The sequence below is a fragment of the Triplophysa rosa genome, linkage group LG2 (genome assembly GCF_024868665.1).
Source record: "Triplophysa rosa linkage group LG2, Trosa_1v2, whole genome shotgun sequence".
Taxonomy (NCBI): Eukaryota; Metazoa; Chordata; class Actinopteri; order Cypriniformes; family Nemacheilidae; genus Triplophysa; species Triplophysa rosa.
In genome coordinates this window covers 30,164,451-30,182,647 of record NC_079891.1, presented here as the reverse complement: position 1 = coordinate 30,182,647, position 18,197 = coordinate 30,164,451, and the positions used below count along the sequence as shown (strand labels likewise).

At 38.2% G+C, this 18,197-nt stretch overlaps 1 protein-coding gene across 1 annotated transcript in view; it reads right to left on the bottom strand.

Moving 5' to 3' along the window:
- Positions 1–18,065, bottom strand: part of zdhhc8b (zinc finger DHHC-type palmitoyltransferase 8b) — a 58,209-nt gene extending 40,144 nt beyond the window's left edge. Inside the window, exon 1 of the mRNA XM_057326125.1 lies at positions 17,752–18,065. Within this exon, the coding sequence (XP_057182108.1) occupies positions 17,752–17,855 (104 nt within the window). The 5' untranslated portion in view covers positions 17,856–18,065. The remainder of the gene's footprint in view (positions 1–17,751) is intronic.
- Between the last annotated feature and the right edge of the window lie 132 nt (positions 18,066–18,197).

Below are 18,197 nucleotides of genomic sequence, written 5' to 3'. Positions count from 1 at the left end.
TATTCATTTAACAGCGAAACCATACAGCCAGTTGAGATTAATTTTCTAAAGGTGTGGTAAAAATCAGCCCCAAACGCAGACTTCTAGACTTCTAAAATATCTAAAACATCTAAAAACAGCTTACGTTCAGACATACCTTTTCAAATGCATAGTAGATCTACTTCAAAACATTTACTGTATCTCATTTAATACCCAGTAATGTAGGTAATGGAAAGTCTGTGGTAAAACCTGCTCCATCACTTCAACTGTTTTCCATCACATAAAATTAAAAGACATCCCCCACACACATAAAACCATTCATTATCATATGTAGGAGGTTTGACACCATGATTGATGTCAAGTATAAAAGTTTCAATGGGCTGTCTGGAGATTTTAATTAGTGACCCATAAGCCTTGCGCACCACTTCGGCTTTGAACCCATCCATCTTCACGAAAGAAGGAAAAAAGAGAAAGATAAAAATGGTGGAAGCAATCCGTATTTAAACTGACTACATGACCAAGCAGAAAAATAAAAACAGAAAGCAAAAGGATGAAAAAGATCAACCGAGCGCTTAAGTGAGAAATACGAGAGCCAAAACACACTCAAACCTAACATCAATGTATGATTAGAGGGTCCAAAGTCAGATAATATGCTCTCTGTTTATTTTGTTTCACAGTACTTGCCTGTGTTCTTCAAGAAACCTCTTATTTCGGGAATCCTCTTGTGTCTGACTACAAAAAATGTTTTAACAGTAAATTTGACTATACTTTCACTGAAACCAAACAAAACTGAGTGAAATGTCTCTTTAAGTGCTCGCAAGTCACAGCAAGCAACAAGAAAGTTGGCTAAGCTTAAGCATGTGCTGTTGAGAGATACATTAAACAGCCTGAATTATGTGTAACATGAATGAAACATATTTTTCATTGTGCAAAAGGATTGAACAGAAAATTTGGATTTTTATGCTATTTACGTAGTGCACAGTTTAATGACATCCAACACAGCAGGGAAACCAAAACAAAGCAAGTCGATGGAAATGAGGGCATTTTCCTGACCTTTTAACCCTTCGAGAGAATTATCTTACCACAGACAGCCAAAAACACATATGCACTGTGGTGAATTTTCACAAGCACTGGCCTTTGACCCTTTGAATGGAGTTCAAACATTATGGCACAAACATTGTAGAACAGAATTAGAACATTAACAATAGAAATCGAGTGAAAGCACTTTCCATTTTCTGCAACCAACTCTAATGTAACCTGTGGGCTGTTAAGGCTGAAGTATAGTTCCCTTTTTACGCGTACGCGAGGGACAGTGCGCGTGACGCAAATTTTGTCATCAGAATTGTACGCGCACCGCCGGAATTTTGTTACCGCAGGTTGCGCATACCATTTCTTACAGTAATTAGTTTAACGACCAGGTGACAACCGTGTCCTGGGAGCATCCATTCAATGTAGTAGAAGAAAACCTGACCCCTGCAGGCCCGGAGAGGTATTGCAATATGTCGTAATGCGCATGCGTCAAAACCCGTGTGTACGCGTATGAGTCGAAAGCAGCATACTTTGCAAGGCTGTGTGTTCGGCTGTATTGAGTTATGGCTTTAGATGGAGACATCGGTGTATCTTTTCTGGTGGCTAACTTTCCCTTCATGTCTGCCAGCTATCCTTCCCATCATGCATTAGTGTGAAAAAAACCCATCTTGGAAGGACTTTGGCTGATCAGTTTAAGGATGCAAATATACATACATATAGCTACTAAAACCATATTCTGCTTCTTTAAAAGAAAACAGGTAAAGCAATCTGAATGAAATGAATTAAAGGATAAAGTGTAAACAAAATTGCACTGAATTGAAAAGACAATATTGTCTTAATTACGTGGATTGACACCAGCTAAATGAAATTCTGTGCCTTGTATCTGCAATATAAAACAACTACAAAAGCTACGTAGTTTTTTTAAATGATTCAATTGTATTTAAAGTTGCATTATTTCATTTTCTGGCCCTAAAGTAACTTTTTATCACCCATTTTGGAAGCAAAGGTTCAATGCTAAAGGTTTGCCACGTCAGCACAAGTTTTCTGTTTCCTATGGAAATGCTCAACAACACAGAACAACAGGTGCGTTTATGATGGAGCAGCTAAAATCCCATCCCCATCTGCTTCATTCATTAGTCAGCAGCAACGCTCGTCAGACACACCGAGACGTTTTAAAATGTCGTGATGACAGCAGGTGCTGTGACATATGCAGTGCGCTAGAAAAATCTGATCTCTGGAGCTCAAGAGGTGCTGCAGCTGCCTTACATTCACACATGCTTCACCCAGGAAACGTGTGTATGTGCTTTTCAGTTAAAGGGACAGTTCACCCTATTGTCATTTCAAACCTGTATGACTTTCTTTCTTCTGCAGAACACAAAAGGAGATATTTTGAAGAATGTTAGTAAACGAACAATGGCGGTACCCATTCACTTGTATTGTATAGACACAAAACCAATACAAGTCAATCGGTATGGTTACCAACATCAGTGTTGGGTAAGTTACTCTCAAAAAGTACTTAATTACTAGTTACTAATTACATATTCAATAGTGTAATTAGATTACTGTACAAATTACTCTCTCCAAAAAGTATTTAATTACTTATTACTAATTACTTTCTATATCCTATATCAACCTTGATTAGTTAAGTGATTCAAGGATAGGCATGAAAGGGCTCTTTTAATTCATTCAAATAAATAATATTAAACTACATAAAGTAGTATTATTAACTGACCAAAGTATTACAAATGTGAGAATTATACATTAAAGCACAGATTTTAAAGTTAGACTCTGAATTTTGATGTCAATTCCACTATTACACACACATATATTACACAAAGTATTTAGTTGAATTACATCAAAAGTAACTGTAATGAAATTACAGAAAAAATAAGAGTAATCCCTTACTTTACTTTTCAAGGGAAAAGTAATTAAATTACAGTAACTAGTTACACCCAACACTGACCAACATTCTTCAAAATATCTTCTTTTGTGTTTGGCAGACAAAAAAAGTAATACGGGTTTGAAATGACAAGAGTTAAGTTTGTATTGTGTTTGTAATTTCACATCAGAATCACCAGCATTGAGAAAACATTGTCATCAAAATGGAAAAATCACCTTCTGAGCTCCATGATTGAAAAAATATTTTATTCTGACTTGCTACTTTTCTTGCCAAAAGAAAAATTCATCGTAGTAAATGACTTGAAATGATTTCAAACTGGACTCACAGCAGAAGGTTGGTGAGATCAAACAACTCAATATGCAAATACAGACACATTTGCATAATTCAACAAGTCATTCATTGCATTTACATTTATGCATTTGGCAGACGCTTTGATCCAAAGCGACTTACATTGCATTATACATTATACAGTGCTTGTCCTATTCTGCATGCCTTTAAAAATAGTGTGCTCTCGACCAGTCACCGCACAGTTACCATGCTGTTACCATGCTGTTTCACAACAACAAAACTCTTGAATGGCCAGTCCTGGAGCTTCTACCACGAGAGCCTGAGCAGCTGTAAAGTTTAATCAGGTTTGCAGAAAAAAAAGACCAAGCAGCTCTTGAGTTAAAACAAAGACAGAGTAGGTGGGAGGAAATCATTAGCCAGTAGATAGAACGAAAATCTTACAATAGATTTTTTTCAATGCAAGAAGAACAGTGCCAAAAGTGGCATCTAAAATCAGAGGCTATGTTAAAGATATAGAGAAAGATTTTTTGTCTGTGACTTTGGAACACAGACACACCAAAAGTAGAGATTATAGGAGGGGTATACAAAATTCTGAGATTATTGAAACAAAAACTACAGGTTTAAATATAAAATAGCAACAAACAAAAAAATGCTGGGTTGTTTGTTGGTCAAAAAGGGACAAACTGAACAACTGTTCAAATTAAAGTGATACTGTAGTTCACCCAAAAATGAAAAGTACGTCAGTATTCACTCACCTTCTTGCCACTTCAAAGCTGTATTACTTTCTCTCTTCCTCAGAACACATAAGAAGATATTTTGAAGAAAGTTAACCAAACAGTGACAGCCCCCATTCACTTGCATTGGTTTTGTGTCCATACAATAGAAGTAAACGGATGCCGGCACTGTTCAGTTACCAATTTATGGTTGGTAAAAATATATTTTCTTTTGTGTTCTATGGCAGAAACAAAGTCATACAACCTTTGAAATGACAAAAGGGTGAGTAAATGATGACATTATTTTTGGGTGAACTATCCCTTTAACCCAGATAATGTTTGTATTTGACCCAACAATAGTTTAAAACAACCCATCATAGGTTAAATTACAACCCAACGGTTGGGGTTATCCCTTTTTGACCCGACGCTGGGTTCAAAAATTTTAGAATATATAATCTCAGATTAATTGGGAATATATATTATTATTATTATTATTATTATTATTTGAGACTATAAAGGTATAAAGACTAAAATACGGTTTTATTTTCTCTCTTTTAAATTGAGAGCTTCACAAGTGTTTTTCAGTCATGGGAGATAAGTCTTATTGTGGACTACCGTGCAATAATTAAAATGAATAAATAAATAGTTTTTATTTAGTATTTATTATAAATAAATTCGAATTAATAAACAAATTATAAATAAACAGATTGACACAAATGAAACTACTGTCATTGATTTTTATTCAGGACGGCTGTAAGGCGTCACTCTGTGTATTAAACATTTAATGAAATATATCAGGACAAAATTTTTACAAAAAAGATCAAAAAGTGGTGTCATGCTAATCGACACTACACTTCAAAACACAGGTCAGAGCCTGAACACAAGCCTACAATATTACATGCTAGGCCAACAAGGGATAAATATCTGCAAAAATGGCGTAAAACCATTGCGTAGTAAATCGTGTTGAAAGAATAAAAGTCCCTAATTACTCACAGATGTTCAGCACGGATATAAACAGCGTTGTGGTTTTGGGGTTCTACTTTTTTGATTCATAGGGTTCAAGCTCAGCTCTCAGGCAATGAGAAAAATTATCCAAAGGCTCCGCTTCTTCTCTCTCACATATCTGAGGTAAATTAGCAAGAGCATTAACAACGATGATTTATACACTGTCAGTCACTACCCACAAAACGAACACACCCCATCTTTCCCAAAACGATTAGCTTCTACTTTCTATCCTGAGGCTGCCCTTCTATTAAATCTCAATAAAACATCAACATTTCAGCGCAAACGCTGTGAGGGCCTTTTTCCAACTGCTGTCCATAAATGGACTGTAATTGTGCAGAAAAGGTCACGAGTAGATCACATCTCTTCTAATGGAATGGCAGGACTTGTCAGGACAATTTATCATCACACACCGTTTCAATCTTAAATGAGACTAAACTCAAGAGCAATACTCACTCTTGTCCGACTAAAGCAAAAGTGATTCACAGCAACATGTAGGCTATCAGGTGGAGGCAGGTAAACACGCTTGAATTTGTGATGATTCTTGACAGAAGCATGTGTCAATATATCTGACTTCTGAATACTCTTTGACCGTTCTGTCAGTAACATTAGAACAATAGTGAACAACTGTAAAAATGACAGGACAGAACTGTCAACCCTGTGTCGTTTTAACACTCATCCACACAACACTCACACTGTGATCAGCTGTCCACGCCATCCTTTTCCCGCACACAGAACCCGACCTTTGACCCCTAATGCACCTTCAAACACACATGCTCCTCTCAACCACCAACTGAATTCTCTTTACACAACAAACAACTCACTTAAGTTGACTGTTTTCAACAAAACCAACAGAGCAGGTCTTATTGAAGGACACCGGGATGGGGAGGAAAATGTCATTTAAGGACAACGACAAACTCCAGAGTATATGGCAGGCAGGAGTTGTAAGTGCTAAGCAAATATCATTGTAGACATTTGACACCAGATATGACATGAGCGGAACTGCAGGATCAATTCATTATGTACACACACACAGAAATAGAAACTGAACTCAGTGAGCATCTCTATCGATTAGCCTGATGTAAACACAATTACAGAAACGCAAACACAAGGATAGAGAATCAATAAAATCAAACAACCCAGCTAAAATATCCAGCATAACTGCAGACAATGCACTAAATAACAGTGATGTATACATTAAATACAACACACACAAAATGTGCGAGAACATGCAAATATGAATCTGTATCGTCCTTCCACAAATTAATGTCATTAAATAGAGAGCCGCAAAGGAGACAATTTTTTGTAGGCAAACCCGGAAGCTAGCACCGCATTGGTTCCCCCTACCAAAAGCCTATACATTCGCAAAAAAATAAGCTCCGTAGGCCTAGTTAACGAAGGTTTATGATATTCACATGTTTTGTCTACCAAGATAATCTTTACAAATAAACACAACATTTGTTAATTTTGAAGCCTAAATTCAATCGTCAGAAGTAAAAAGCTAACACGAGGCTATAAACGGACTACACCACGGTCGCTCGATTTCATCTTCACCACAACCAAGCCTCTGACAACTCTTTCAAACTTTACTAAAAACATGTTCCCACGTAAGTAATTACTTCGTGAATAAATCCACGTTTTAAGAGATTTGTGTCCATGTTGCATTGTTTGTGAGATTTATATGCACGATGATGTCTAACGTCCCCGTCAAAGGATGTAGCCGCTTTTAGCAACTTGTTAGCAACCGCTGTTTTTAAGACACAATAAAGCTTTAAGAAACATGAGTGGGTTATAACTAGTGTATTTTATGTTTGTATTTTCATTAAAGTCATGCTCACTGAACAGGCCCTGAGAACGCTGACAGACATCCCTTACGAAAATTGACCATGGTTTTACTACAGTTAAAATGGAAAAACCATGGTTTTACTACAGTTAAAACAAAGAAACATGGTTACTGTAGTAAAACAATGGTTTTGCCCTAAGTAATCAATGCACCAAAAAACCATGGTTACTACACTTGTACCACAAAAAAACATTTTCGTAAGGGATCTGCTACAAAACACAATAATGTTTCTTCAGCTTATATTGGTCACAAACGTTTGACTGGAGCACAAATGAACATGTGTAATCTTGAGGAAACTAAAGCTATCCAAAGGACCCAGCCCTACAGGGTGTCTGAAGACTTGAACGAAAGAGCAAGAAACAAAGAGCGAGAAGATGATCCGTAAAGCAATACAAGGTGCTTTTGAAAGTTCCAGCCAACCCCTTCAACAAAGATGTCCCAGAAGAGAGTAAAAACAAACCCTGCTTTGATAAGATTCTCCTTCTATCCGGTCCGTTCCACCTAGAGAACCCGATTAGAGTTTGCTGCAACAGTGGATACAAGCTCTCGGCAAGAAAGTCTGTATAAACCCAAAAGAGCACATGGAAAATATGCACAAGTGCAAAAACAGCCCTTACACGCTTGACAAGAGAAGGTCCTCAGTGAACATTTGTGACAAGAGTATTTATGGGGTTCAGTTTTTGGCAGTGACCAATAGTTCAAGTGTGTCCACTCATAGAGGTGTTTATCCAAAAGTATGGCAATATAAAAAAAGAAATGTGTAGGTGATGTAGGCTATAGCTGAGAGCTGTAAATCTGTTCTAGTGCAGGTGGTATGTAGTCCTTGACTTGATAAGCAATCTTCCGGTAGGTAAACTTCTATTAGCTAGTTTTTTAACCTAAAAATAATTAAGTGCTCCCCACATAAGCAGCATCCAAACAAAAATAAAACCTATCAAGTGACCTTCCCTTAAAAGGACCTAAAGGTGTTGTGTGTAACATTTAGGAGGATCTATTGTAAAATATGTCATCCCCTTCGGCAAAGAAGCGAAAACGCAACATCTTTGTCCTGTGAGAGCCGGCGTAGTGCTTCAAAAGGGGGGAGGGGGTGGAGCGAGTCATTGGTTGTAATTCGCAACCTCACCACTAGATGCCGCTAAAATCTCCACATTGCTCCTTTAAAACATCAACAGGTTATGGTAGGGCTGTCACGATAAACCGACGATAAATATCACGTGATTTATGCACAGCTTTTGAGTGAAGTACGGGAAATGCTGCTGCATCCGAAAGCCAGAGGGCGCTCTCGTGCTGAAACTCCAAATACGCACTGCAGAAGAAGACCAGAACACGCTCTATCTAGAATCTAGGAAATGCCTATGGACATCTTTTTATTACTGTTACTCAAGCCTCATCGGGTATTTTTAGGATAATAAAGTATATTTATAATGATCATGTTTGACGGGCGTTGCTTTTTCAAATGCACATTATAAGCGACTCAAACTCGCACTGCTTTTAATAGGATTTAGTGGTATCGCGATAAATTATCGTGCAGCCCTAGGTTATGGAATACAGTACAGTGCATTTTTAGTGCTGCTGACAGTATAATTCTTGTGCACCTAAAGGCCATAAAAAGCATCATCAGTGTAAATGGGGGAGAACAGTTTTCACTAGGCCACTAGCATGACTCATCTCATGTGACCATCCTTTTAAACATATTTATCAAAAGACCTATTCATCTCTTCACTGAATCTTCAAGCCCAGAGGCCTCATGTATAAAACTCCGTAGATTTCATCCTAATTCCTGTAAAAGGAAGACACCGTCTCCTCCCTGAAAGTACCACTTATGGACTAACACGGAAGTAACACCTAGTTTTACTATGCATAACCTCATCTGCACATCATTTCCATGCATAATCCCATCCACGTGACACAATGTTTAACACCGTCAATGGTACAAGACATTAGGAAAATGTGAGATACGGATTAGCCTATAAAATCCATTTGTGCCATACACATTACATTTCATTGCTACAAACCATCCAGTATCATTGTTATGTTTTATAAAAAATATATAAAAATATCCATAAAACAGTTCTCAGATAAATATTTCAGAATAGTGATCTGATCTCATTCTTTTCCACTGGCCAAATATTATTTTCAATTCAGTTTTTAAAATAACTATTTTAAAATATATTTTTTAGTCTCAAACCAGCAAGCCATCCTTACTGTTGTGCCCTGTATCTTGGGCACCAAAATTGGCCAATTTGCCAATTTATGTTAAATTTGCCAATTTAACCAAAATTTCACAAAAACTGTGTTCAAGCATTGTTGTACAGGAAAATCAAACTCTGACTTACAATGACATCTAGCACTCTGTTAGTCAGAATGAAGCTCTGATTGTAGATGCCTTTCAAAATTTTACAGTCAAATCGTACAGATTTGCATTTCATCAAAGCACCGGACCGACACACAGCAGATGAACTCTGCGGTCACTTCTCCTTTTGGTTCGAAATCTTTTTTTCCGACTTGCTTCATACTAGCTTGAATAAAAATGACATAACAGTGTAAGGTGACGAATACATATGAGCTATTTGGAAAGGATGTCTTACAGACACAAACTTCAAATAATGTTTCCTTCAAGAATTCAGGGGAAAGATTTATGTGACTTCACACTCTTCGGAATGAATTTCCATTCATTCCGAATTACTAGTATGAACTGAGCTTACTATAAGAATTACACAATCACCTCTAATTCATCAAGGTCATTTGTTTACAGCATACACTCAAGTCTACGCACGGCATCACAGCAATGTTTGCATAGAGTTGTATAATGTATTACAGTATACTGTACATAAATAAATAACACACATACAGTATAGGGGCTGAGATGACCGCTACATCTTTACCGTCAAAGCACCAAAGGCCAGCAGCACCTTTGAGCTGCTTTTAACCATATGAATGACAGAACAGTCTCTCTGATATGAAGGCACTGGATCGACTGGGTTCAATAATGTCACACTTGTGCACATATCTACAGAGATAGAGGGAGAGAGAAATACATTGTGTGTTTTGTATTTTGCAAAATGACATCATACGTCAGCATAGCGTAAATGGCAATGGCAAATATTTGAATAGAAAAAACAAAAGTGGTGATTGCCAGTTTTTTCTGATTCATGCGCTATAAAATAAAGCAAAGGACAAAAAACATGGTTCTTCTTAAGCAAACACAAAGCTACAGCACTGCAAATGCTGTGTAAAATTGAACGAAAGAGACGGAGCGCGCAAGGGAGTATAGAATGGGTGGAAAAGAATGAGAGAAAGAAGGGTGGAGACAGCTCGGGTGGGCGCAGCCGAGATGGTTAAATGTGTTCCACATGTTCGTAAAAGTGTCAGAGGCTTTTCCAGCCAGTGGGCAGATGAATGGTTGGAAAGGGGGATGGAGAAAAAGGAGTAGCCCTTACTCACTCAACTCCCTTCCAGCCTGCCCTCCGTGTCTCTTTCTCTCCTGCTCCACTGCTGCCCTTTTCACCTCAGAGGTACGCTCCATCTCTCACACACACACAGAGAGAGCTCCAGTTACACCAGCCGGTCTGCATATGGAGCCTCTGTGTTTTGGGGAACGTTTCCAGGCAGGCTAAGATTACGAAAGCCAGCTGAGGTGCGGCTCCCAAGTTCCTGGTCATATTTTTAGCTCTTGTTGTGGGGTCAGGGGCCCTTTGTGGATGTAATGGCATAACGCTCACCTGGTCCAGTTTGAGAAAAGAAACAAATTCGGAATTTAAAATGATAGTTCACCCAAAACTGAAACTATTTTGAAGGCTGTTGGTAACCGAAAAATGGCGGTATCCATTCCCTTCCATTGTATGGACTAAAAACAATGCAAGTCAATGGGTACCGCCGTTGTTCAGTTACCGACATTCTTTCAAATATCTTCTTTTGTGTTCTGCAGAAGAAAGGAAGTCATACAGGTTTGAAATGACAAGAGGGTGAGTGAATGATGACAGAATACAATTTTCTGGGTAAACTATCACTTTAAAGAGTAACTATTACAATGTCCTTAAAATGACATTTCATGCAGTGTGCAATGTTGCTGTGTGTGAATGTAAGCGGTCTGCCAAGTTGTAAAGCCGAAAGTGAAGGAATAACAAAGTTATTGGCTTGGTAAAAAAGGAGTCGACTGAATCACGCGAACGAGTCGTCTGTCGTTCAATCATTTGAGAGTCAGTTAAGAAGTAAGGTAATAATAACTGCCTATTATTAGAAAATGAAAATGTGTTTAGACCTTGTATGTACATAGACTTGTTGTGGGACACTCCATAAACCAAAGTAGGACCCTAAAAATCACAAAATATTTACTCTTTAAGTCCCAGCACCATCACTTACGCAAGAATAAATGAATGAATAAACACTACCGGCCAAAACAGAAAGCACAAGATCAACCGGAGCAGATGAGGCAAATCAAAGGCCAGCAAGAGAATTAAATTCATTATGAGGTTCAGAAGCCGCTACAGCAGGGACCTTCAAACCTTTAATGAGAGGGAAAGCTACTATGAGGAAGCAAATCATCCGAGCAGCTACATCCCTGATACATCCTGAAAATATTCCATTACTGTCCTGTTACCTTCAAATTATGCACACAATAGCACAGCAAATTACACACTGCTTGAAATGTAATGTCAAGATCAAACCAAAATGATTATGTAAGAGATTCATAAGAACTGACGAAATTGCACAACATGTTATGGTTTTAAACACTAAAATTATCAAATGAGCAGGTTGGTTTTTTAGAGTCAGTGTACATATTGCATTAAATAAGAGCAACACAAATATCCTTGCCTTCAGATTCTGATGGAATTGTTCCAATTGTAAAAGTGTGGACTTAAAGGAATAGTTCAGTAAAATTATGTAGAATTATTTTGAAGAATGTTGGTACCTAAGCAATGGCGGTACCCATTTACATCTATTGTATGGACACAAACCCAATGCCAATGCCAAAGTCAATGGGAATTCTTTAAAATTTGTTCTTTTGTGTTTTGCAGAATAATGAAATTCATAGAGGTTTGAAATGATGAGAGAATTTTAATGTTGGGTGAACTATCCCTTTAAAATTTAATAAAGGGATGTATTTTTTATTAATGATGAATTATATCATTATTAATAAAGAGCTGATTAATACAGGTACAAAGTGTTTTTCTGGGTCAACAAGGCTTCAAAATAAAGAGCACTTTGACAGGCGTTGTTGTCGTGAATGTTATTCCACAGATTGGGGACCTACATCTCGATCATGCGAGAATCCAGTTTAAATTACTCATCAATGCACACAAACTGTATGATCTACCTACTTGCATGAATATATTTCTGAAAGCAATGGATCTTGCACATAACAGTCAGTAAATCTGGCCTCTAATGTAGTGAAGATCTCAAAGTATAAAATTCACAGTTGTCAAGAGCCCCAGATGTTCAGCACCGACGTGGACTCCAAGATCTTTTGATCTCATCCAAAAGTGATCAAATCTGCTACAAAATCTTCCTCCTACCAAGCCATCACATTTCCATCTGAAGTAACCGGTCCCCACGGTCAACTGGCAGGTCTTCAAAAAGCGCTTTAAATGACCCGCACTGCCTTGCTTGGGAGAAGAAGCTGTTTAAAATTGTAACAACTGGTGTCGTGACGGGATCAAACCCCAATAAATCGCATGCTGGTTTATGATGCAACGGGGCTGCGGAAACAGAGAGAGAAGTTCAGCTCCCTTACAAGATCGCCTGTGTCAGCCAGCTATTATAGGTTCATCTAATGTCACAATATACATCCACAGCGGCACATTTTCTCCTCATTACAGATGTCAACACCCCGCAGTGTTGTCTCCAGGGGCAACAGTGTCAGTCATTTTCCTTTCAAAGCATTTCAAACACATTTCATACAGAAAGTACTAGCCAGGCTAATTTGCCACACAGTATGGCGAACTGTGCGTATGCCAACAGATATCTTTTTTAGCGCCACATTCTCAGACACAGTTGAGAGTCATCGCGTCACCGTCATCAACGGCCTCTACAGCTGTGCCCTTTAAAATGGTGGTTCATGTTTTTCCACATAAAGAACTGTTTGTAAGAAGCTTCAATTTTAGATCAAGTCTTTTAAATTGCTTTGGCCTACAGCTAGCTACTTACAATGATTTTTAAGAGTGTTCAATACTAAACACACAGTGTGTGAGCCAACCCCGAACACACTTTCAACTTTTATATCAAAGCCATTGTAAAAACATTTAAAAGAAAATTAGAACAGACAGGCATTGTTATTTTTCTGAATCATTGCTTTGCTCGTACTTGTGTTATATAAAATAATTTGACAAGCTTCTGCCTTCCTGTATTTTCACAGGTGCTGTTTTGGAAACGTAGGTTTGAGTCTTTGTCTTCACTCTTCAAAATAAAGGTGCTTAAAAGGTTCTTCACGGCGATGCCGTTGAAGAACTATTTTTGGTTCCACAGAGAACCATTTAGTCAAAGGTTCTTTAAAGAACCATCTCTTTCTAACCATTTTATAATCTAAAGAACCTTTTTTCACCACAAAGAACCTTTGTGAAACAGGAAGGTTCTTCGGATTGTTAAAGGTTCTTTATGGAACCAAAAAAGGTTCTTCTATGGCATCGTGAAGCACCTTTATTTTTAAGAGCGTTCCTCCAACTTCTACTTTCCTATCTATCAATTATTTTGCTAAACAGAGGTACAATACGACTGTATCAGGATGAAGATCATGTGAGCTCCACTTTCTGACCTCCCATTGGTAGCTGTTACATGATTGCATCACTGCCCATTTGCTTAAAGTTAAACTATGCTGAACTAGTGACTCCTGCTCAATTTGTCACTGCAAATCGCTGTGAGACAAAATACAACATGAAAAAAAACCAGGACAGGTGCAACAGACTCAATTATAAAACCCAGTATGTCCAGTTTCAGTCTTGTAAGATCAAGTCTCTCTGAATGCATCTCACATCCAGCACGTTGATCCGTCAGCATTATCTGCATGCAGGAATGGCGTGATGACAGAGAAGTCTGGCTGAAATGAGATTAAATGACCTGACCCTTTTTCATCCGTCTCATTCTCACAGCATCAATATACAGACAATGATGCTGTCGGTTATGGGTTACTGCTGATAGATCAGCTGAACGTCGCAATCGATGGAAAAAGGTAGAAGTGTTCAATCGTGAATATAGAATCAACAGTCTGCAATTGACAGTCACATTAGTAAATCCAAAGTAAAAGAAATTAAACTAAATGGAAAGCAGTACTGTCTATCATATATTACGCTTCTCCGGGTGTTGTTGGAAGGATTAGGTAAAAGAAGGAAAAAGGCTTAACCATTCATCAATCGACTGAAAACCGCCAGCTGCAACTGTCAAGATACCGATTTATGATCGCTGTATGTAACTGATAAAATGGTATAACTGTAATGCACAGAAGGAGAACACACTAGTTTAAACTGGAAACAATCTTCCTTCACCAAATTAACACTATGCCTGGATCAATCACGATGGAGCCTGCCTTTACCTAATGCCAACTAACCAGGGGAGACAGATTTGATCTCATTACTGTCATGTAGCCTCTAGCTAAGAATACATGAGCTATGACATCCAAAATTAGATTCCTACATTTATAAAGCGAGCTCCACATAGAGTGAGTCACAGATGCTGCTATTGTTCGAAACAGGCCTCTAAAATGAATGAGACTTGAAATTTCGACTTGACTTGAGATTTCTTTGCTATGCTTGAAAACTAAACACATTTGTATTGCTTATTCATATTGCTTAATTCAATTACTTCAACGTACAATGATGGGAGCTGTGAATCTGTTCAGTCTCAGGCTCATCTCTGGTTTAAATGAGTTCTGTAATTACAGATTCATGGATATTCACCAACACTGACAGCAGCACAGCTCTGTGCAATTGAAAACAAAAATGACCCACATTGAAATCAAAGCTGGGTTTTTATATTCTTGTGATTTTTTTGCCACACAATGGTGTAATGCGACATCTACCAGTCAGGGCTAGTGAGAAATGGCCAATGTCAATATTGAGAAGGCAAAGGGGCCTATTAGCCAATATGAAGCAGATATGACACAAATATAAATAAGAGACATACAGAAAATTGGTGATACATGAATGAGGCATGTTGTGCTTGGTGGATATCGGATAAAAATAACATTCAATGTATCTCATCAACCTCACAGGGGGGACACAGGCTTTTGGTGGAAGCAATGTCATGTTTAAAGTTACAGAAAACAACACATATCTGAGGAAGACACAGTTCCCAGATAGCACAGGTACGTCTGTAAGATGTCTGCTAAAGATCTGGAAAACATTGGCTGCGAAAAAACATCTGATAAACGTCTTAGAAAGGGCAGTTTTACAAACGTTCTAAATTATAAACATCATACAGACATCTTCTAGACGTCTATATGATATTTGGCAGTAGACGTTTCAGAGGCGTATTTCAGATGAGCAAACAATAAAAAAATGACTTGCAGATGTAAATGCAAACATCAAATAGACGTCTCCCAGATGTATGTGTGCTGTCAGGGTTGTGGTATTTGGGACTGTTAGCGAGTTTTAATGTTTTCAGTTAGGTTCAACTATGTTTATAATCACAGACAATCATAATTTGGAAAAAGTTTAGATTTATTGATGCAGACCATTTTAAAATTTCAAATTAGACATAATTTAGAACATGGCAATATATTGGTCTACTAGAAAATAACCAGACAAACCATGAACCCTAACGTCTGGCTTTACCAATGCTGTGGCCTGTTTGTCCAAACAATAACTGTTGGGGAGTCCTTGGGAACCATGTATGAAAAACTCAATATTTTCGCAATTCTATTCGGTGCCATTAGTGGAAGAAAAACTACACGTTGCGCGCATTATTCTGCATTCATTTTGATTTTTCACTTTGGTGCATTCTGTTACATATTGTCAGACATTTTTTATGGTCGAATATTGTCAAAAGTGACAACAAACAACAGAGATATCCATCCACTATACCCCTCAAACAACCTTCCGCATTTTATCACTTTATCTCTCTGCACGTTGCAGTTTCTGAATAACATGCTGATGATATCTGCTGAGCTCTGTTTGACTCTCCAGCCTGATGAATTCATTATCGTCAGAATTATATGCAATTCATCAGCCAAATATTATTCTCTCTCTGACAGCGTGCTAAACAACAGCGGCGAAGATCTTTCGCAAATCTATCCGTGTTATCAAACACTTGCATTAATTGATCTATATCCTAGATACAACCACAGATTGATTTTCTAAAACACAGCAAAGCAAAAACAGTTGTGTTTTTGTGTGTGCATGCTTGTGAGTGTGTATGACGAAAACCTAGAAAAATGACAAGCCCATTAAGACACAGCAGGGAACAAAGATTAATACAAATGGAAATAAGCATTTCATTAAAGGCCTTAAATTTAAACCATGGTAGAATCTCAGTTGGCAGGGAGCATAATCTCAAGACTACTTTATAATTTATCTCCTGAACTACTACTGAAAGCTGTCCCGTTCATTGTTGTGAAACAGAAAATACATCACAAGGTCCAAGGCACACATCTACTCAATCCGCATCGCTGCCCTTGACATCAGGGATCATCTGGGACAACCAACTGGAAACAACTCTATTAAGATCTGTGTAACACTCAGATCCCCCACCACTTTTCACATTCAGGAGCGAGTGTCATCTCAGTTTCTATTGCCTTGAAGGTCTGCAGTCTGCTTTAGTGAGTAAGTGTGGCCTCAGGTATTAACGTTCACTTTAACAACACAACATCTGAGCAATGTTTTAAATACATATGACATTGTGGTTTTGGAGGTCTGAGGTTGGACATAGATCTTCTTCCCTTTAATAGGAACCTGGAAAACCTGTTTTTTTTCCTATATTTGCATGCGATTTAGCTTGCAAAGGTACTATTAGACCCGGTTTAAAAAGTTCAAGGAAATGAACTTCAAGTTGAAGAAGAACAAAGCCTCAACGACTTGGTTGCTTATTTTACACCATAGAACTACAGTAGAGGTTTTAACTTGCTTTGTGTCAAGTACAAACATAATATAGGATAATAATAACTACTCTTTTATAATTTACAAGTTTTACAAATTGTGGACTAAGGATGAGTATACACTTTGAACCATGGCCACCATGTTTGGGGTATTCTGTAAAAAGAGCTCCCCACTTAATCACATCTTCAAGCTGAGTAAATAAAGATCACTGAATGTATTCTCATTCTGGCATGATATCTGCAAAGGAACAGATAAAGCAAAAGTGGTCAGAAGAATGAACCCCTTCAAATCAAAGCCAGTCAAAGTTTGCTCTTGTCACTCTATTACTCACTGATGATGAATGACGCCGATTTACAGCTATTCCCAGCTATCAATCAATTTTCTGTTGACATTTTACATCCAAGTCAAATGAGTTCAAATAAATCTATGGTCGTCCGAAAATTATGTTATGGGTTAAAACACTTCAGTGCATAGTGAGAAGCCAAGATCAGGCTTTTAAGCAGCCTTCATGTAACGTTACAGAGATGGCACACCATATACACAGATCTTTATCAGTGGTGTTACAATAAGCATAAATATAAATATGAGCTTCCACCTTCAGTAACAAAAAGTGTAAAAATCAGAATCATTATTTACAGATTTCAGCTGCTCTCATGACCAATTTCATCTATTTTGTAACCACACGCACACACACACGCACGCACGCACGCACGCACGCACACACACACACACACACACACACACACACACGCACACACGCACACACACTACAAAATGCAGACTTTAAAATACAAATGAACTGTCTATATGAGAGATCAAATACATAGTTCAAAGCATTTATGTACACCGAGTCAACCACGGGCCTTGTGGCCATTTAACTGTCATGAAACTTACTCCAGTGATCCAAATGCAGCTTACAATCACCCACACAGCCTCCCCAAAATAACGCAAGAGAAATCCTTGCAAACTTACGTGAAAACAAAGAATAAAGTAGTGGATCCCACCAGAAGAGTGGCGGCAGTGGACACCGGGATGTATTTGGTGGGTTTAAATCTTTTTCCAACGCTGTTGGGCATTCTGTAAATCCCACATTCCTCGTTTATTTGATCCCTGTCGTTAGATGCATGCAAACACGAACGCGATCCCGCACCGTTCAGCACAAGCCGGCGAAACGCTATTCGTCCCTTCGCATACACCGTTAAATCGTGATCCTTGAATGCGCGTTTGGGAATACGAGCCTGAAAATCCCACCCAGCTCAATTCAGCCCACTGCTGAGGTCACTGCAATGCTTGAAAGGTGGAGCCTCCGCTACGCAAATAGATGAGGCGGCACAGTCAGTGGGGGGGACATGGCGTGGCTTTTGTGGGGTTTGAGATTTTAAACAGCGTAAAGAGATTTTTTGCGTCGAGCCTTTTTA